Source organism: Oncorhynchus nerka, linkage group LG9b (genome assembly GCF_034236695.1).
Source record: "Oncorhynchus nerka isolate Pitt River linkage group LG9b, Oner_Uvic_2.0, whole genome shotgun sequence".
Lineage (NCBI taxonomy): Eukaryota > Metazoa > Chordata > Actinopteri > Salmoniformes > Salmonidae > Oncorhynchus > Oncorhynchus nerka.
Window position 1 is genome coordinate 34,769,501 of NC_088424.1, and position 23,023 is coordinate 34,792,523.

The 23,023-nt window shown below is 39.9% G+C and overlaps 1 protein-coding gene across 1 annotated transcript in view; it reads left to right on the top strand.

The window, feature by feature from the left end:
* Positions 1-21,298, top strand: part of LOC115114715 (uncharacterized) — an 83,233-nt gene extending 61,935 nt beyond the window's left edge. The window contains exon 19 of the mRNA XM_029643188.2: positions 20,018-21,298. Within this exon, the coding sequence (XP_029499048.2) occupies positions 20,018-20,383 (366 nt within the window). The 3' untranslated portion in view covers positions 20,384-21,298. The remainder of the gene's footprint in view (positions 1-20,017) is intronic.
* Positions 21,299-23,023: the final 1,725 nt, after the last annotated feature.

Sequence of the window (23,023 nt, forward strand, 5' to 3'; positions counted from 1 at the left end):
ACATCAAATTGATCAGAAATACAGTGTAGACATTGTTAATGTTGTAAATTATTATTGTAGTTGTAAATTATTATTGTAGCTGGAAACTGCTGATTTTGAATGGAATATCTACAGTTGAAGTCGGAGGTTTACATACACCGCAGCCAATTACATTTAAACTCAGTTTTTCCTGGCAATTCCTGACCTATCTTACCACTTCATTTTAAGAATGTGAAAGGTCAGAATAACGGTAGACAGAATGATTTATTTCAGCTTTTATTTCTTTCATCACATTCCCAGTGGGTCAGAAGTTTACATACACTCAATTAGTATTTGGTAGCATTGCCTTTAAATTGTTTAACTTGGGTCAAACGTTTCGGCTAGCCTTTCACAAGCTTCCCACAATACGTTGGGTATATTTTGGCCCATTCCTCCTGTCAGAGCTGGTGTGACTGAGTCAGGTTTGTAGGCCTCCTTGCTCACACACGCTTTTTCAGTTCTGCCCACAAGTTTTCCATAGGACTGAGGTCAGGGCTTTGTGATGGCCACTCCAATACCTTGACTTTGTTGTCCTTAAGCCATTTTGCCACAACTTAGTAAGTATGCTTGGGGTCATTGTCCATTTGGAAGACCCATTTGCGACCAAGCTTTAACTTCCTGACTGATGTCTTGAGATGTTGCTTCAATATATCCACGTAATTTTCCTACCTCATTGTTAGGAGTGTGTATTGGAGGTGAAGACAGGTGCAGAATGTAGTGAACAGGTGCACTTTTTAATTCTGGTCAAAATGACAGCACAAAATACAAAATAATAAATGTGCACAAAACATGGAACATAGCCAAAAAGTAATGCGCGTATAAAAATACACGTAACACAAACGATCCTACACAAAGACATGATGGGGAACAGAGGAATACATTCATATGAATTGATTGGGGAATGAAAACCAGGTGTGCAGGGAACAAGACAAACCAAATGGATACCTGAAAAATGGAGCCGCTATGGCTAGAAAGCCTTTGACGTTGAACGCTGCCCGAACAAGGAGAGGAGCCGACTTTGGGGGAAGTCGAGACACTCATGATGCCCCACAACATGATGCTGCCACCCCAGTGCTTCACAGTTGGGATGGTGTTCTTGCAAGCCTCCCCCTTTTCCTCCAAACATAACAATGGTCATTATGGCCAAACAGTTCTATTTTTGTTTCATCAGACCAGAGGACATTTCTCCAAAAAGTACAACCTTTGTCCCCATTTGCAGTTGCAAACCGTAAGTCTGGCTTTTTGCTCCCAAGGATGAACCAGACTTGTGGAGGTCTCAATTTTTTTGTGAGGTCTTGGCTGATTTCATTTGATTTTCCCATGATATCAAGCAAAAAGGCACTGAGTTTGAAGGTAGGCCTTGAAATACATCCACAGGTGCAACTCCAATTAACTGATGTCAATTAGCCTATCAGAAGCTTCTAAAGCCATTTTCCAAGCTGTTTAAAGGCACAGTCAACTTAGTGTATGTAAACTTCTGACCCACTGGAATTGTGATACAGTGAAATAATCTGTCTGTAAACAATTGTTGGAAAAATGACGTGTCATGCACAAAGTAGATGTCCTAACCCACTTGCCAAAACTATAGTTTGTTAACAAGATATTTGTGGAGTGGTTGAAAAACGAGTTTTGATGACTCCAATGTAAGTGAAGAGGCAACTCCGGGATGTTGGCCTTCTAGGCAGAGTTCCTCTATCCAGGGTCTGTTATTTTGCCCATCTTAATCTTTTATTTTTATTGGCCAGTCTGAGATATGCCTTTTTCTTTGCAACTCTGCCTAGAAGGCCAACATCCCAGAGTCGCCATTTCACTGTTGATGTTGAGACTGGTGGTTGCGGGTACTATTTAATGATGCTGCCAGTTGAGGACTTGTGAGGCATCTGTTTCTCAAACTAGACACAATAATGTACTTGTCCTCTTGCTCAGTTGTGCACTGGGGCCTCCCACTCCTCTTTCTATTCTGGTTAGGGCCAGTTTGCGCTGTTCTGTGAAGGGAGTAGTACACAGCGCTGTATCAGATCTTCAGTTTTTTTACAATTTCTCGCATTGAATAGCTTTCATTTCTCAGATCAAGTGTAGACTGAGGAGTTTCAGAAGAAAGTTCTTTGTTTCTGGCCATTTTGAGACTGCAATTGAACCCACAAATGCTGATGCGCCGGACACTCAAGTAGTCTAAAGAAGGCCAGTTTTATTGCTTCTTCATTCAGAACAACAGTTTTCAGCTGTGCTAACATAATTGCAAAAAGGGTTTTCCAATGATCAATTAGCCTTTTAAAATGAAAAACTTGGATTAGCTAACACAACGTGCCATTGGAAGGCAGGAGTGATGGTTGCTGATAATGGGCCTCTGTACGCCTGTGTAGATATTCCATAAGAAATCTGCTGTTTCCAGCTACAATAGTAATTTACAACATTAACAATGTCTACACTGTATTTCTGATCAATTTTATGTTATGTTAATGCACAATTGTTTTGCTTTTCTTTCAAAATCAAGGGCGTTTCTCAGTGACCCCAAACTTTTGAACGGTGGTGTATTTTCAGGTCTTTCCAGACATGTTTGATCAGGTTCAAGTCCAGACTCTGCCTGGGCCCCTCAAAGACATTCAGAAACTTGTCCCAAGCCACTCCTGCATTGTCTTGGCTGTGTGATTTTGGTCTGTGTCCTGTTGGAAGATTACCCTTCGCCCCAGTCTGAGGTCCTGAGCACTATCGAGCTGGTTTTCATCAATGATCTCTCTCTACTTTTCTCCGTTCATCTATCCCTCAATCCTGACTAGTCTCCCTGTCCCTGCTGCTGAAAATCATCCCCATTGCATTATGCTGCCACCATCATGCTTCACCATAGGGATGGTACAGGTTTCCTCCAGATGTGACGCTTGACATACAGGCCAAAGTGTTCAATCTTGGTTTCATCAAACCCGAGAATCTTGTTTATCATGGTCTGATAGTCTTTAGGTGCCTTCTGCCAAACTCCTACTGGGCTTTCAATTGCCTTTTACTGAGGAGTAGCATCTGTCAGTCCACTCTACCATAAAGGCTTGATTGATAGAGTGCTGCAGAGTTGGTTGTCCTTCTGGAAGGTTCTCCCATCTCCACAGAGGACTCTCTCCAACTCTGGAGCTTTGTCAGAATGACCATTGGGTTCTTGGTCACCTCCCTGACCAAGACCCTTCTCCCTCGATTGCTCAGTTTGGCTGGGCGGCCAGCTCTTGGAAGAGTCTTGATGGTTCCATACTCCTTCCATTTAAGAATTATGGAGGCCACTGTGTTCTTGGGAACCTTCAATGCTGTAGAAATTTTTTGGTACCCTTCCCGAGATCCATAACTTGACACAATTCTGTCTTTGAGCTCTAAGGACAATTCCTTCGACCTCATGGCTTGGTTTTTGCTAAAAAAAATGCACTGTCAACTGTTGGACCTTTATATAGACAGGTGTGTGCCTTTCCAAATAATTTCCAATTCATTTAATTTACCACAGGTGGACTCCAAGTTGTAGAAACATGTCAAGGATGATCAATGGAAACAGGATTTATCTGAGCTCAATTTCGAGTCTCATAGCAAAGGGTCTGAATACTTATGTAAATAAGGTATTTCTGTATTTACATTTTTCTTTATTAGCCCAAATGTATAAAAAACAGTTTTCGCTTTGTCATTATGGGGTATTGTGCGTAGATTGAGGAATTTATTTGATATTTTTTTGTAAAAGGCTGTAACGTAACAATGTGGAAAAAATCAAGGGGTCTGAATATATATCCCGAATGCACTGTATATCTGTGAATTCTTACTGATACATGTCGCCCTTCACCCTCTGGTGCAATGGATAACTTGTAATTAAAGGTTGTCTCCAGAAAAACCTTGATGCAAATGAAGTTCCTTTTTATCAAATGGCTATCGGCTGAATTAGTGTGTTTTGTGCTGGGGTAAAAATGACCCCAAAGTACTTGATACAGAAACACTATACAATTATATAGATTTGTTAAGAACAAGTTGATTGACAAAGTCATGAGAAATTTGAAGAATTTAATAAACCACCTTTGGGCTATGATCAAAATATATACGCTTCTTGGGTCAAAATGACCCGTCGGTAGCTTGAGGATTAAAGGGATGTTGAAATGATGTCAGCTATAGAATGACAAGCCAATTGATGAACATTTGAAAACTGCCATTTCTCGTGAAGTGGAATGGGCAAAAACGGTTTTAGCCATTCCTTTAGTCATTGCAGTTTTGCCAGTTGTCATAAACGGTCATCTTATGTCAACAGCAGTGTAGAAGCCTTACGGTGAAAAAATTCCCCTCTGGTTGGATCCCCAACTTCAATGGTTGGCATTGTTCATCTGAATGGTATTGTTAATGTGAATGCATTATTTAATCTATTCAAGCCAGTATCAGCATCAGGTCAGGATGACCCAGATACTTGCTATAAGCTTTTCAAAGAAGGGATTTTAAATGTTCATGAAACAATGCCTCAACGAAAGCTCCCATGACAACCAGCTAAATATTGTGAAGAAAAAGGTGTTCAATTTCAAACCACGAAAACAAATTCCTGTCTGCTGTTATAGTGACAATAGTGGGTGGTTCATTTGTCCTTGTTGTTTTTGTTTGCTTGGAAAGGGATTTTGTTTTCATGCACTTGATCCCTTTGATGTAATTAATAAGAATGGATTACATGTTAAGAACATTTATTAATAGTCTTGCACCTCAAAGAGAAGTGCTGGGCTTCGTGCTTGGCAATACAATATATTGTTTTAGGATTAGAATCATTCCACATTGTGCAATTTTTTTTATTTATTCTTGATTCATGAGAAAATGTGGTTTGGCATTTGAAATTAAACTGTTTAAAAAATATATGGAATGAAAATGGACATGAATGAACAAAACGTCAGTATATAATTTGGGTGAACTATAAAGTGCATTTCTTTAATCGCAAAATTTTGTTACAAAATTAGCAGTTATTGAGAACATTTTCAGATGCAACGAGGGAGGCCGGATATTCTACCCTCATTTGATCAGCACTGTAGAACAATGTTAAGAATATGAATGTCCTTGTTGTCTGGGCAGTTTTGTTATCTTTGACATTTGAGGAGGCTGCAGGCAACAACTACTGTACAACACTGATATGTGTAACACAATGGAGAGTTTGTCTGCACAACAAAATGGACACATAGATCTTCAGGAATAGTAAACATGAGGGAGAGCTAGAGAAATGGTTTATTGTCAAGTGGAGACAGTCACTGTAAATTCATGTTGCTGTTTCTTTATTTTTTTTATTTAACCTTTATTTAACTTGGCAAATCAGTTGAACAAATTCTTATTTTATAATGACGGCCTACCCCGGCCAAACCTTCCCCTAACCCAGACCATGCTGGCCAATTGTGCGCAGCCCTATGGGACTCCCAATCACAGTCAGTTGTGATACAGCCCGGGTTCAAACCAGGGTTTGTAGTGACACCTCTAGCACTGACATGCAGTGCCTTAGACCGCTGTGTCACTCAGGAGCCCCTGTTACATTATTGCATATGTTTTATACTATAGCTCATTTTCTATCGAACATTTCTAACAGGAAAAGTCAGCAAGAACAATGATGTTCAGCTAAATTAAATGGTTTCGACACCATTCAATATCATTCACCTTTAAATGAATTCACGAATTTCAGCCCATCTAACATCCTGACAAAATAATTGGGAGCTCAAAGTTCAATTGCAATTGAAGGCAAAAAGCCCTGGAGCAGATCCAGATATACACTGATGTTGGGACTTTGACAAACTTATCAGTGAGTGAATGATGATCATGAAAACACACCATATTGATGGCTATAGCTATGCTCAACAAGTAACCCACTGGGCACAGATGTCAATTCAACACCTATTCCATGTTGTTTCAACTTCATTTAAATTCAATTACGTGGAAACAATGTTGATTCAACCAATGTGTGCCTAGTGGGATATTATTATTCTGGTTTATTCTATCAAGCTCTTTTTGTGATATTTTACATTGCCTCGCTGGCTCGCTAAGTACTCAGTCCTACAATGATATCTACGATGACGTAGACAATAACAATTTGATTTGCATCTGAAGTAGGATTCTGGTGCGAACAACTTTTCATGATGTGGTTGGGAAATGAGTGTTCAACAGTGCACTACTTGTGACCAGAGCACTATTAGGCCCTGGTCAAAAGTGGTCCTCTAAATAGGGAGTAGGGTGTTATTTGGGACAGGCCCTCTGTCTGGGTATTCCTCACTGTATTCAGACATGTCTTGAATCAAAAGGCTGCAATTTGAACACACACAATCAATTAACTTGGTTATCAAAGACCAATATCCCTTGAGGAAATGGAGGCCAGGCTTGGGTAGGTTACTGTCTAAATGTTTATGTTTTATTGTCACATACACCAGATAGGTGATTTGAAATGTGTTGTTTTATGCCAGATGCCAGATTTTTCACCTTGTTGGCCCGGTTATTCAATCCAGTGACTTTCAATTTACTGGCCCAATGCTCTAACCGCTAGGTTACCTGACACCCGTACAGTTACAATACCTGTCCAAAATTGTAATCCGTAACGTTTGGATTATCCAAACGCAGTAATGTAATCTGATTACTTTCCAAACTAAATCAAAAGGATCCATCAAACAGATTTGGTGTGTCAATATAGTGGTCTCTGACTTGTCAGACTGGCTCAGGTGGAACAAACTTAAACTTGCTCGCATTTTCACTGCTGATTTTGAATATCATTGATAAAACAGAAATGTGTACAAATGTATTTTTCGCAAACATCCTTTATTTTTGTGACCTTTTTTGTCCTTTATTTTCATTGGGGGTGGGGGGTTACAGGTATAATATACTGTCACTTCGGTATGAATAACCCAGGAGACAGATGCAGGAATGCGTAATAGTTTTTAAAAATTGTACCCAAATTACAGCGTGCCATGTAAAGGCACGGGAGGAAGACCAAACAAACACTATACAAAAACACAGGGTTGAAGCCCAAACAAAAGAGAGAGGAGTACCTCGAAAAAAGAACACATGCGCACAATGATTAACACACGGGACGGGACATGTAATCATCTGCGCAAATCCTCAATGGCACGAAAGCCAAAACACACAGCACAGGCACTCACACGCACCAACGGACATAGTAACAATAATCAACAGCAACATGGTCAACAAAGGGCACACTTATACAATTACTAATCAGTGGGAATAGGGGACAGGTGTGCGTAATGAAAGTTCCGGAGGGACTTTTGATATATACAAATTCATATAATTATATAATCACTTAATATTTACCTGTGGGCTGCCACTCACAAAGAAAAAAAAGGCAGATAAATACAGTACATTACAGAGTTTATAATTGTTTTAGAATATGTTTAGTATGTAAAAGAAAAGAAACTAAAAGGATTACGTGTTGCATATCAAGTAAGATTCTTAAATGTGAAGAAGCCTCATTCTGGTGCCCATCCCAGTCCCCCAGAAAACCCTCCCCATACCACCCCTTCCCTGTGGATCTGAAATCAAAGAAGGAAAAAATATGAATATATACAGTACTGTCAAAAGTTAGGACACACCTATTCATTCCAAGGTTTTTCTTAATTTGTACTATTTTCTACATTGAAGAATAATAGTGAAGACATCAAAACTATGAAAGAACCCATATTGAATCATGTACTAACCAGAACAGTCCCCCACTGTTTTGGTTAGTACATGATTCAATATGGGTTCTTTCAAAAATCCAGATTTCCACTGGTCTAATGTCCATTGCTCGTGTTTCTTGGCCCAAGCAAGTCTCTTCTTATTATTGGTGTCCTTTAGTAGTGGTTGCTTTGCAGCAATTTGACCATGAAGGCTTATTCACGCAGTCTCCTCTGAACAGTTGATGTTGGGATGTGTCTGTGAAGCATTTATATGGACTGCAACCTGAGTCTGGTAATGCTAATGAATTTATCCTCTGCAGCAGAGGTAACTCTGGGTCTTCCTTTCCTGTGGCGGTCCTCATGAGAGCCAGTTTCATGATAGCACTTGATGAAGAAACTTTCAAAGTTCTTGACATTTTCCGGATTGACTGACCTTCATGTTTTAAAGTAATGATGGACTGTCATTTCTCATTGCTTATTTGAGCTGTTCTTGCCATAATATGGACTTTGTCTTTTATCAAATAGGGCTGTCTTCTGTATACCACCCCTACCTTGTCACAACACAGCTGATTGGCTCAAACACATTAAGAAGGAAATAAATTCCACAAATGAACTTTTAACAGGGGACACCTGGCAATTGAAATTCATTCCAGTTGACTACCTCATGAAGCTGATTTGGAGAATGCCAAGAGTGTGCAAAGCTGTCATCAAGGCAAAGGGTGGCTACTTTGAAGAGTTTCACATTTGTAATAGTTTTGATGTCTTCACTGCTTTGTCTTCTAGTGATTCTGAATGGAGCAGATCAGATATAGCTTGTTATAACTATGGCTATAACTATTGGCATATAGTATGTTAATAAATATTAATGAAATTGAAACCAATTCCCATATGTTCCAAGACAGACCTGAGATATGACCATTTTAGTCTATCAAAAAACTTTTCTGCATTAGGAGATAAAACAGCCCAAGGAGCGAATGTTTCTGATGATTCATTTCAGATATCTACTAGTCGAAGGAGGTTATCCGATGATAAAAGTTTTATTAGCAAACCCGCTTTGGTCCGTGTGGACCAAAAGGGTAAGAAAGTCTCGAGACGGGATGGCAACATTTTGGAAACAGTTTAATATCTTTGTTTATCAACGCCAGGGGGCGATAGTGAGGACATGGGTCAAATCAAATCAAAGTTTATTTGTCACGTGTGCCAAATACAACAGTTGTAGACCTTACAGTGAAATGCTTACTTACAGGCTCTAACCAGTAGTGCAAAAAAGGTATTAGGTGAACAATAGGTCGGTAAAGAAATAAAACAGTAAAAAGACAGGCTATATATATACAGTAGAGAGGCTATAAAAGTAGAGAGGATACATACAGACACCGGTTAGTCAGGCTGATTGAGGTGGGAATCCCTGCCATTTTTTTAATATAGAATCGTAATTTTTTTCTGTATTCGCATCTCCCCAAATGAACCTTTTGTGAATGGCTGTGTTAGTAATTTTGAGCAATAGTGGACCTAATTGATTCCAAAATCAGGAGGAATACCATCCCATTCAGGTGATTTGCCTTGTTTGTATTTATTAAGGGTCCCCATCAGCTACTCTTCCTGGGGTCCAGCAATCTTAAGGCAGTTATATACAAATTAAAATATTAAATTACATTACAAAATATTACATGGTATTACATTTCACAACACACTAAGTGTGCTCCCTCAGGCCACTACTCTACTACCACATATCTACAATAGAAAATCCATGTGTAAGTGTGTGTAGGGTTGTCTTATCATGTGTCTGTGTGTTTGTCTCTTCACAGTCCCCGCTATTCCATAAGGTGTATTTTAATCTGATTCTACTGCTTGTATCAGTTACCTGATGTGGAACAGAGTTCCATTTAGCCATTTCTCTACATAGTACTGTGCGCCTCCCATAGTCTGTTCTTGACTTGGGGATTGTGAAGAGACCTCTGGTGGCATGTCTTGTGGGGTATGCATGGGTGTACGAGCTGTGTGCTAGTAGTTTAAACAGACACCTCGGTGCATTCAGGATGTCAACACTTCTTGCGAAAACAAATACCAATGAAGTCAATCTCTCCACCACTGTCAGCCATGAGAGATTTACATGCATATTATTGATGTTAGCTCTCCGTGTACATTTAAGGCCCAGCCGTGTTGCCCTGTTCTGAGACAATTGTAATTTCCTTCTGTCCCTCTTTGTGGCACCTGTCCACACGACTGAAGAGTAGTCCAGGTGCGACAAAACTAGGGCCTGTAGGACCTAACTTGTTGATAGTGTTCTTAAAAAGGCAGTGCAGTGCTTTATTATGGACAGATTTCTCCCCATCTTAGCTTCTGTTGTATCAACATGTTTTGACCATGACAGTTCACAATCGAGGATTACTCAAAGCAATTTACTCACCTGAAATTGCTCAATTTCCACATTATTTATTAGAATAAGGTTTAGGGTTTAGTGAATGATTTGTCCCAAACACAATGCTTTTAGTTTTTGAAATATTTAGGACTAACTTATTCATTGCCACCCATTCTGACACTAAATGCAGCTCTTTGTTAAGTGTTGCAGTGAATTCACTCACTGTAGTAGCTGACATGTATAGTCATCCGTATACATAGACACACTGACATTACTCAAAGCATGTCATTAGTAAAGATTGAAATAAGTAAGGGGCCTAGACAGCTTCCATTAAAGAACACCCACTGTGTTCTATTAGACAGGTAACTATTGACACACAATATAGCAGGGGATATAAAGCCATAACACATACATTTTTCTAGCCGCAGACTATGATCGATCATTTCAAAAGCCCCACTGAAGTCGAACAAAACATCTCCCACAAACTTATCAATTATTCTCAGCCAATCATCAGTCATTTATTTAAGTGCCGTGCTTGTTGAATATCCTTCCCTATAAACATGCTGAAAGTCTGTTATTAATTTGATAAGTGTCTTCAATATTGGTATTACTAGAGCAATTCAAACCTTTTTGTAAGAACATAGTATATGGGTTTGATTTTAAGATATTTAGCTTAATTAATTTGATTTAATATTATGGTGTTTCTATTCCAAGAAAAACTAAAAACAAAACCCTCAGGGTTCCCATTAGGATGGAAAGGAAAATAGGGCATGATACAACGTGACAGTCGGGAGTAGGCTATAGCACTAAAAGCATAAGAGGTTTGGAGGATTCTAAATTAATATTTAAAGGGCATTTTTTTGTTAGGGCAAATCTGATCTGTGAGAGGGGTTTTTATATAATTAACAATAGTAATAATGATAATCGCTATGTTTAAAAATTAACAATATTTTGGAGATGATTTCATTTAAAGTAAAAATGCTTTAAAGTACTACTTAAGTAGTTTTTGGGGGGGTATTTGTATTTTACTATTTATATTTATGGCCACTTTTACTTTTACTTCACTACATTCTTAAAGAAGATATTGTACTTTTTACGTCATACATTTTCCCTGACACCCAAAAGTACTTGTTACATTTTGACAGGAAAATGATCCAATTCACACACTTATCAAAAGAACATCCCTGGTCATCTCTACTGCCTCTGATCTGGCATACTAATCCTTCGTTTGAAAATGATGTCTGAGTGTTGGAGTGTACCCCTGGCTATCTGTAAATGATGTCTGAGTGTTGGAGTGTACCCCTGGCTATCCATAAATAAATAATACATTAATGGTGCCATCTGGTTTGCTTAATATAAGGAAGTTGAAATTATTTAGACTTTTACTTTTGATACTTTAGTATATTTCAAACCAAATACTTTTAGACTTTTACTCAAGTAATATTGTACTGGGTGACTTTCACTTTTACTTGAGTCATTTTCTATGAAGGTATCTTCACTATTACTCAAGTATGAAAATGTACTTTTTCCACCACTGGTTGCACAACACAATCTGCTGTGCCTGGTGAACAGTTGGTGAAGTTCTGTTGTCAGAAGAGGAATGGAAATGTCAGGGTGAACAGACGACCTGACGAACCCGTGGGATAGAAAAATGTACCTACTTACCTGAATTGGTTTGATATTAATAGTAAACAATAATATATTTAACTAAGAGTAAGACTGGCCTGCTAAGGCTGAGTTATTATGCTGTCCACTCTAGCTTACTGCAGCTAGTCTGGGCGTCGGAGGAAATGGGTTTTACTAGAGGTTGATAAACCTTTACAGACACATTCCATTCTTTGATCAGTGGTGCATTGTGGGAGATGTATTCCATGGATAGGATGTGGGGTGCTTGTAACCGAGATAGAGATCTTGGAGGAACAGAAGAAAGGCCTCAGTATTTCTTATTATCCTGGCATCTGGGAGACAGCACCAGATGACCAGAGGATGAACCCAAAGTGGGTTATGGTGCCCCCCAATCCATATTGGAGGGGTGGAACCAAGCGTTCTGGTTATCAGCTATATAAAAGGGTAGGGTCTCAGCCTAACAGTCAAGACTGTTGGGCTGCGGTTTTCATGATTGCAATATTGAATCGATATTAAATAAAGATGTTTTTTAAAGAAATTACCAAGTATCTCTCAGTACTGAATTTCCACAACATTTTTGGCAACAAAGATGAGATCTGCAACTTCACCTGTTTACTGCTCCTGAAGATCAGGGTAAACTGTCCACAGGGGATCAGAAATTGGGATCTCAGGGTAAACCACATTTATTATTGAGCAGCTGCACCTGCCTATGATCTGAAAGGTAGGGGGCACGGGTGGATACCAGATCTGGACAGAGTACTGAGAGAGGTAGGCTTGGACAATCTATCAATAAGTGATGAAATTATGAATAAAAATAAATTAAATAAAAGCCTTTGTTGAGGGTACGCTCAGAACGAGGTCTTCCTTAAGAGGGCCATAGCTGAGGTGACTAGCAGGATTGAGTAGAGTTGATAAGAGTGTTCTTAACCTGTTGCGACGAGCAATCCCGTATCCAGGATCCTATTTATAGCCTCAAGCTCATTACCATAACGCAACGTTAACTATTCATGAAAATCGCAAATGAAATAAATATATTTGCTCTCAAGCTTAGCCTTTTGTTAACAACACTGTCATCTCAGATTTTCAAAATATGCTTTTGAACCATAGCTAAACAAGCATTTGTGTAAGAGTATTGATAGCCTAGCATAGCATTAAGCCTAGCATTCAGCATGCAACATTTTCACAAAAACAAGAAAAGCATTCAAATAAAATCATTTACCTTTGAACAACTTCAAATGTTTTCAATGAGGAGACTCTCAGTTAGATAGTAAATGTTCAGTTTTTCCAAAAAGATTATTTGTGTAGGACAAATCGCTCCGTTTTGTTCATCACGTTTGGGTAAGAAAAAACCCGAAAATTAAGTCATTACAACGCAAACCTTTTTCCAAATTAACTCCATAATATCGACAGAAACATGGCAAACGTTGTTTAGAATCAATCCTCAAGGTGTTTTTCACATATCTATCGATGATAAATCATTCGTGGCAGTTTGGTTTCTCCTCTGAAGAAAATGAAACGCGCGTGGACCTGGAGATTACGCAATAATTTCGAAGGCAGGACACCGGGCGGACACCTGGTAAATGTAGTCTCTTATGGTCAATCTTCCAATGATATGCCTACAAATACGTCACAATGCTGCAGACACCTTGGGGAAACGACAGAAAGTGCAGGCTCATTCCTGGCACATTCACAGTCATATAAGGAGACATTGGACCACAGGGCATTCAAAATCTGGACCATTTCCTGTATGAAACTTCATCTTGGTTTCGCCTGTAGCATTAGTTCTGGGGCACTCACAGATAATATCTTTGCAGTTTTGGAAACATCAGAGTTTTTTCTTTCCAAAGCTGCCAATTACATGCATACTTTTCGTGACAAAATATCTTGTTTAAAACGGGAATGTTTTTTTATCCAAAAATTAAAAGAGCGCCCCCTATCTCGAAGAAGTTAAGTGAGATATCCTTGGGCATAATTGTTCATTAGCCAGTTGCGGGAAACCAAAAGTTCAAATCTGTGGTACCGAATTGATCACAGTAGGACTGGTGAGGTTTGTGGGAACGAGGGTCCAGAGCATTCTCACTTATGTGAGAATGCTATTCATTGACTACAGCTTAGCGTTCAACACCATAGTACCCTCAAAGCACATCACTAAGCTAAGCATCCTGGGACTAAACACCTCCCTCTGCAACTGGATCCTGGACTTCCTGACGGGCCGCCCCCAGGTGGTGAGGGTATGCAGCAACACATCTGCCACGCTGATCCTCAACACTGGAGCTCCCCAGGGGCGCGTGCTCAGTCCCCTCCTGTTCTCCCTGTTCACTCACGACTGCATGGCCAGACACGACGCCAACACCATCATTAAGTTTGCAGACAACACAACAGTGGTAGGCCTGATCACCAACAATGACGAGACAGCCTATAGGGAGGAAGTCCGAGACCTGGCCGGGTGGTGCCAGAATAACAACCTATACCTCAACGTAACCAAGACTAAGGAGATTATTGTGGACTACAGGAAAAGGAGGACCGAACACTCCCACATTCTCATCGACGGGGCTGTAGTGGAGCAGGTTGAGAGCTTCAAGTTCCTTGGTGTCCACATCAGCAACAAACTAGAATGGTCCAAACACACCAAGACAGTCGTCAAGAGGGCATGACAAAGCCTATTCCCCCTCAGGAAACTAAAAAGATTTAGCATGGGTCCTGAGATCCTCAAAAGGTTCTACAGATGCAACATCGAGAGCATCCTGACTGGTTACATCAATGCCTGGTATGGCAACTGCTCAGCCTCTGACCGCAAGGTACTACAGAGGGTAGTGTGTATGGCCTAGTACATCACTGGGGCTAAACTGCCTGCCCTCCAGGACCTCTACACCAGGCGGTGTCAGAGGAAGGCCCAAAAATTGTCAAAGACCCCAGCCACCCCAGTCATAGACTCTTCTCTCTACTACCGCAAGGCAGGCGGTACCGGAGAGCCAAGTCTAGGACAAAAAGGCTTCTCAACAGTTTTTACCGCCAAGCCATAAGACTCCTGAACAGGTAATCAAATGGCTACCTGGACTATTTGCATTGTGTGCCCCTCCCACCCCAACCCTTCCTTTTAGGCTGATGCTACTCTCTTTTTATCATATATGCATAGTCACTAACTATACATTCATGTACATACTACCTCAATTTGGCCGACCAACCAGTGCTCCTGCACAGTGGCTAACCGGGCTATCTGTATTGTGTCCCACCCACTACCCGCCAACCCCTCTTTTACGCTACTGCTACTCTCTGTTCATCATATATGCATTGTCACTTTAACCATATCTACATGTATATACTACCTCAATCAGCCTGACTAACCTGTGTCTGTATGTAGCCTCGCTACTGTATATAGCTTGTCTTTTTACTGTTGTTTTATTTCTTTACCTACCTATTGTTCACCTAATACCTTTTTTGCCCTATTGGTTAGAGCCTGTGAGTAAGCATTTCACTGTAAGGTCTACAACTGTTGTATTCGGCACACGCCCGGTGACACCTGAATGCAGACTGGCCCCTGCGAAGTCTAATTATAACCTGTAATGTTTTGATGAAATGTTTGATAAATGAGGTAAACAGGTATGCCCAGGGTTATTATTGTAAGTGTTTTGTTATTCCTGGTGCTGAGAAAATATGATGGAAAGTTTGGGTTTTTTGTTACGTTGTTACACAATTAGATGGGAGACATGGGTACTCAGTGGGTAGTTTTGCACGTTTGGATAGTGTAAGGGTTTTCCTCCTCTTTGTCTGAAGAGGAGGTGCAGCAGGGATCGGACCAAAACGCAGCGTGGTTAGTGTCCATATCGTTTTTAATAACAAAAACACTGAACACTATGAAATACAAAAACAATAAACGAATACGTGAAATGACAAAACCGAAACAGTACTGTGTGGTGAACAAACACAGACACGGAAACAAACACCCACAAAGCAACAGGGAAACCCAGGCTACCTAAGTATGATTCTCAACTAACGACACCTGCCTCTGATTGAGAACCATACTAGGCCGAACACAGAAAACCAACCTAGAAACACAAAACATACAATGCCCACCCAACTCACGTCCTGACCAACTAAAACAAACAAATAACACAAGAACTAGGGTCAGAACGTGACAGATAGACATCAAATAATCAATACCATAGTAATCGCATTAGGCGATAACCCAGTGTGGATACAATACCCCGTTGTGGGACCACTAATTAGGCAATATTTTGACAAAGGTATGGGTTTCCCTGTAAATATAGACAGGGTTATGAAATCTAAAAACATCTCTAAACGGTTTTGCCTTGTCTGTCTCATCCCCCTCTGTGTTTTTTGTTTGTGTTTTCTGTGAATGTGATATGAGAGTGTGTGAGGGTAGATATGTGTTAATCTTACATTTACATAATAAGATATAGATATTTGCTAAATAAAATGATTGAAATTTGGATAATACGTTTTGATATAACGTTGTCTTTGTGTTCCGTCCAACACTGTCCATCATAGAATATCACGGGTGGAATTATTAAGGGCTAGATCTTATTCTATAATTTCTGGAAGACTAGAGAACCTTTGAGCATTATTCCCATAGGGCAGCGTCCGAGAAACTAATGTTTTTGGGCTCTGCTGGGAGTATATGGATGAAGAGTCCTTGGAAATAGAGTGAATCATTCATGTGAGAACCTAAGACTTCCTAGGTTTATATTGATTCCGTGAAGACATGAAAAAATGAATAAGAAATTGTATGTGTGTATAATCGATTACTAGAGATTTGATAAAGTAATACTGGGAATATAATGATATGCAACTTAAACAACCCATACATAGACGTTGTAGGCTTTTGCTTCTAACTTCAATTTACTCTTTAAATCAAGAAGACCTACACCATTTTTAACAGTATATCTAAAAATGTTTTTTTCAATTACTTGACTCTCCGCCAATAATTACATTTGAGGATTCTATATTAATATCTAAGGGGCATTTTATATTAGGATCTGTGAGAATATCTGAGAATATATAAGGGGCATTTATACAATTCTAAATGAATTAATAATAATAATAATCTCTTTGTTTATAAAGTAACAATATTTTGGAGATTTCGTTTTCATTTAACCTAAGAGTGAGTGAGAAAAGGCAATTCTTGAACATGGGGTGAGACATTCTCACTAAATTGTAAATAAAGCCAGTAATTTAGAATGATTTATTTCTGTTTCTAGAGGGCGAGAAACCAGAGCAGCGCAAAATGGTGTTGAAATAGATGGCCACGGTGGGAAGGCTATGTATTCTGTGCCCACTCGTGGTATCTCTCTTCAGTTACACATCCTTGGAATAGCAGAACAGCATAACGGTCCGGGTGGCCCTTGCCATAACGGTCCGGGTGGCCCTCGAAATAAAAGGGTAAACCGAAAACCTGATGAACCCGCCACGTACTGTATGTTGACTCTGCCTGTCGGAGGTGGAGGTCCAGAGCTCACAGGTGTGCCTGGCATGGATTGTGACTCCATCTCTTCATCACCCTTTTCAATGAGTGTGTGAGTCAATGACTGTTCAAGCCATTGACTCACTGATGAATGAAGATGATGAGCGATCTGCAAAGGCAATCCGTAATCTACGGGTATCACGGCTCGGTAGGAAATGTTATAACATATATACAGTGGGGAGAACAAGTATTTGATACACTGCCGATTTTGGAGGTTTTCCTACTTACAAATCATGTAGAGGTCTGTAATTTGTATCATAGGTACACTTCAACTGTGAGAGACGGAATCTAAAACAAAAATCCAGAAAATCACATTGTATGATTTTTAAGTAAGTAATTAGCATTTTATTGCATGACATAAGTATTTGATACATCAGAAAAGCAGAACTTAATATTTGGTACAGAAACCTTTGTTTGCGATTTCAGAGCTCGTACATTTCCTGTAGCTCTTGACCAGGTTTGCACACACTGCAGCAGGGAATTTGGCCCACTCCTCCAAACAGACCTTCTCCAGATCCTTCAGGTTTCAGGGCTGTCACTGGGCAATACGGATGTTCAGCTCCCTACCAAAGATTTTCTATTGGGTTCAGGCTGGAGACTGGCTAGGCCACTCCAGGACCTTGATATGCTTCTTACGGAGCCACTCCTTAGTTGCCTTAGCTGTGTGTTTCTGGTCGTTGTCATGATGGAAGACCCAGCCACGACCCATCTTCAATGCTCTTACTGAGGGAATCTCGTGATACATGGCCCCATCCATCCTCCCCTCAATACGGTGCAGTCATCCTGTCCCCTTTGCAGAAAACCATCCCCAAAGAATGATGTTTCCATCTCCATGCTTCACGGTTGGGATGGTGTTCTTGGGGCTGTACTCATCCTTTTTCTTCCTCCAAACACGGTGAGTGGAGTTTCGACCAAAAAGCTCTATTTTTGTCTCATCAGACCACATGACCTTCTCCCATTCCTCCTCTGGATCATCCAGATGGTCACTGGCAAACTTCAGACGGGCCTGGACATGTGCTGGCCTGAGCAGGGGGACCTTGCGTGATCTGCAGGATTTTAATCCATGATGGCGTAGTGTGTTACTAATGGTTTTCTTTGAGATTGTGGTCCCAGCTCTCTTCAGGTCATTGACCAGGTCCTGCCGTGTAGTTCTGGATTGATCCCTCACCTTCCTCATGATCATTGATGCCCCATGAGGTGAGATCTTGCATGGAGCACCAGACCGAGGGTGATGGACCGTCATCTTGAACTTCTTCCATTTTCTAATAATTGCACCAACAGTTGTTGCCTTCTCACCAAGCTGCATGTCTATTGTCCTATAGCCCATCCCAGCCATGTGCAGGTCTACAATTGTATCCCTGATGTCCTTACACAGCTCTCTGGTCTTGACCTTTGTGGAGAGGTTGGAGTCTGTTTGATTGAATTTGTGGACAGGTGTCTTTTACATGGGTAACGAGTTCAAACAGGTGCAGTTAATACAGGTAATGAGTGGAGAACAGGTGGGCTTCTTAAAGAAAAACTAACAGGTCTGTGAGAGCTGGAATTCTTTCTGGTTGGTAGGTGATCAAATACTTGTGTCAATTAATAAATTGCAAATTAATTACTTAAAAATCATACAATTTTCTGGGTTTTTGTTTTAGATTTTTGTTTTAGATTCCGTCTCTCACAGATTCCGTCTCTCACAGAAGTGTACCTATGATAAAAAATTACAGACCTCTACATGCTTTGTAAGTAGGAAATCCTGCAAAATCGGCAGTGTTTCAAATACTTGTTCTCTCCACTGTATATATACTGTATATGCATTCCATTTGAAAATAAACACTTTGAAGTTTGTGGAAATGTGAAATGAATGTAGGAGAATATAACACATTAAATCTGGTAAAATATATTTTTTGTACCATCATCTTTGAAATGAAAGAGAAAGGCCATAATCTATTATTCCAGCCCAGGCACAATTTAGAAGTTGGCAACTAGATGGCAGCAGTGTATGTGCGAAGTTTTAGACTGATCCAGTCAAACATTTCATACATTTCGTATCCCACGTTTACAGTACGTTTCTTCAATTACATTTCTTATCAAAATCATTCGCGAGGTCAATGTGTGTGTGTCTTTCAAATACCTCGCCACTAACCCATATCATAACCAGTAAGTTGTGTGTGTGTGTGCTGGTGTGTGTGTGTGCTGGTGTGTGTGTGGTAAATCATATGGCAAAAACAAACAAAAATGGCCAGGCCGTATTTCATTTCTTAGTTTACGGCCTAATCTGGATACCTTTATACTAACTACACTGCAGAATTTCACTCACTGCTCTACCAAGACCATAGCCTCCGAAAACGTTTCAAAGAGAGAGAACATGACTACCCCCATTCTCCTGGAAGATAAATGCCAATTGCTTTAGCATTCACTATACTAATATCATAATCGGAAACCAAAAGGTTCTAACTACAAACAAAACATGATAACAATAAGCCCACTGTACTCATATCATTAATTGTTTAGACACGACAACATGTATCTCGCCACCGAGTCTAACAATTCACTCCCTTATTATATGACTGGTCTCTCTTTTCCATAACCATAATCATGTAAGATTATCTTAGCATCATTTCAAGACCACTGACCAACAACATATGTAATAGCTGTTTCACCTTAGATTGTTCCTGTTAACCTCTATCTAACTAGGTAAGTCAGTTAAGAAAAATTTGAAACATTGTTTCAACAACATAATGTTATGTTATTTTTTCGTTGACATGTGCTTTAGAGATTTGCATTAGGACAATTGGTAGTAGTAATAATTTGTCATGCAGTAGATCATTTGTTTGGATTTCTTGAAACTTGTCTGGATTTCCTGAATCAGAAATGTACTGAACTAAACTGTTGTTCTGATATGCTATCTCTCCAAAGGTTACTGCAGATGGTGTCTTGAGCAATAGCAGGGACAATTTAACCAAAAACGGTATGGACCTCAAAACCCCCTCGAAACCGGCTGAAGAAATGGCATTCACTACGGCCTTGTCCTGCACCACTTCTATCGAGAGACCTGAGTCTGAGCCAGCAACCGGTGTAAAGCATCAAGTTGAAGTTATCGACTGTCTTTTCTCTCAGGAGTGCAACAGAAGTCCACGTGGAGGGAGCATGGAGAAAGATCCCTTCCAAACTTCTCTCATATTGCTGGTATACTGGTTGGCAAATGGACAAGACATAATGAGTTGTGGTTGGGTTCAGGTGAGACATTCAAATTGGGACATTGTCATGGGCCATCCACTTTGAACTGTGAAGCTATCTGAAGAAGAAAATGAAGAAATGCCAGAAGATTGAGTGCCGGTGGATGGGGGGGCGTCAACTGTGCCCGTAATTGATTTAGTCTTGTCTGAAATTGTTATGGTGGGGTTTCAGGTTGATTGAGGTCTACACTGCTAAATGTATAATGATTTAGGCAAAAAATGCATTGGGATAATTATAACCCCGATAAGAGAGTTAATTGGGTTAATTATGACATGAATATAGTGTATGTTAATATAAATGTACATTCTGCCAGTATTGATGTGTGTTAATTAACCTCTCTGGGATATGTGGGATGCTAGCTGGCCAAAAGCCAGGGAAAATGCAGAGCGCAAAATTCAAATAAATTACTATAAAAATCAAACTTTCATTAAATCACACATGCAAGATAACAAATTAAAGCTAGACTTGTTGTGAATCCAGCCAACATGTCAGATTTCAAAAAGGCTTTTCGGCGAAAGCAAACGATGCTATTATCTGAGGATAGCACCATAATAAACAAAGGGAGAAAAGCATATTTCAACCCTGCAGGCGCTACACAAAACGCAGAAATAAAAATATATGTCACGACTCCTACCAAAGGTGGCTCCCCTTCCCGTTCGGGTGGCGCTCGGTGGTCGTCGTCACCGGCCTACTAGCTGCCACTGATATTTTTCTCTCCCTCGTCTGTTTATTAGTTACACCTGTTGTTAATTAGGTTTACTAGTTGGGCTTTATTAGCCAGCCGGCCCGCCTACTGGGTGTGCGGGATTGTTTTATGTGTACTTGTGTACACGCCTGTAAGTCACGGTTGTTCATGTACGGGAGTTATTTTCGGGACTGTTTAGTTCCCCTGTGTTTTGGGGCACTTGTTTTGAGTGGCGTCTGTTTTCACCTGGTTGGTGAATAAAGAAGTAGCGCTACTCTGAACTCTCTGTCTCCTGCGTCTGACTCCTTCCTCCACTACAACCTGGGCATTACAATATAATTCATGCCTTACCTTTGATGAGCTTCTTTTGTTGGCACTCCAATATGTCCCATAAACATCACAAATGGCCCTTTTGTTCGATTAATTCCGTCAATATATATCCAAAATTTATTATTATTTATTTGGCGCGTTTGACCCAGAAAAACACCTTTTCCAACTTGCGCAACGTGACTACAAAATATCTCAAAAGTCACCTGTAAACTTTGCCAAAACATTACAAACTACTTTTGTAATACAACTTTAGGTATTTTTTCAAGTAAATCATCGATAACATTGAAGACGGGATGATCTGTGTTCAATACAGGAGGAAAACAAACTGTAGCATGCTTTCTGGTTTTTAGATTAACTAACTTCAAAGTAATGACTCGGGACGTCGGGTTTGATACGAAAGCTTCTTTTAGTAAGAATACTTGTTCACGTTACATTTAACAACAATTGTTTTGGTACAGAGCAATGCAGGTAAGACGCTGTCGGAAAGTCAGCTACAATCACTAGCACCTGCACATAATTGGCGTGTTATCACTCATTCATCTCGCAAGGCATTCTGGGACTTGAAGTCAAAAAGCGTAATTCAACACAACCCAATACAATTACATATGCAAATAAATCTAAAGAAATATCTTTACAGAAACAGCTCAAAGAATAAACTTAAACATGAACTCTAACACATTAAAGTTACAACACTGGTCACGCGCCTCTATCTAACAGTACACTTCAAGTTACCCTCGTTCAAGATGGCTGTACTTCTTCATTACACAAAGGAAAAACCTAAACCAATTTCTAAAGACTGGTGACATAGAGTGGAAGCGGTAGGAACTGCAAGAAGGTCCCTTAGAAATCTGTATTCCCAATGAAAACGTATTGAAAAGAGAGTGACCTCCCCAAAAAAATCTGAAAGGTTTGTCCTCTGGGTTTCACCTGGTAAATAGGTTCTGTTATACTCACAGACATGATTCAAACAGTTTTAGAAACTTCAGAGCGTTTTCTATCCAAACCTACTATATGCATATCTTATCTTCTGGGGATGAGTAGCATGGAGTTGAATTTGGGCATGCATTTCAACCGGATGTGAAAATACCGCCCCCTGTCACATATAAGTAAAGTTGAGGGTTCTCATTTTGAGTGATAAAACCAATATGAATCACTGAGCAATGTCATTCTGGATTTTGCTTGTATAATTAATTGGGGTTTAAGAGTTTCTCAATCGCTTGGCTAATTTTTTAAACAGTCTTAACCTCTCTGCGCACCGAACCCGTTAGCGGGATTAAATTCGACAACATACGGTGATCGCTACATAAATAGTAATATTAAACATTCATGAAAATACAAGTGTCTCACATGTTTCGAAAGCCTAGAATCTTGCTAATCCAACTGCTTTGTCAGATTTAAAAAAGGATTTACTGCGAAAGAATACGATGTGATTATCTGAGGACAGAGCCCCATAAAAAACTATTTCAACCAGCACAGGCGTAACAAAATCACAAATTGCAATAAAATAAATTGTTTACCTTTGATGATCTTCCTCGGTTTGCAATCACAATGCTCATTGTTACACAATGAATGGTCTTTTGTTTGATAAAATACATTTTTATAGCCTAACACAAAACATTTTGTGAACCGCTTGTGTCGTGAATTCCGTCTCATTCAATTTTCAACGACAC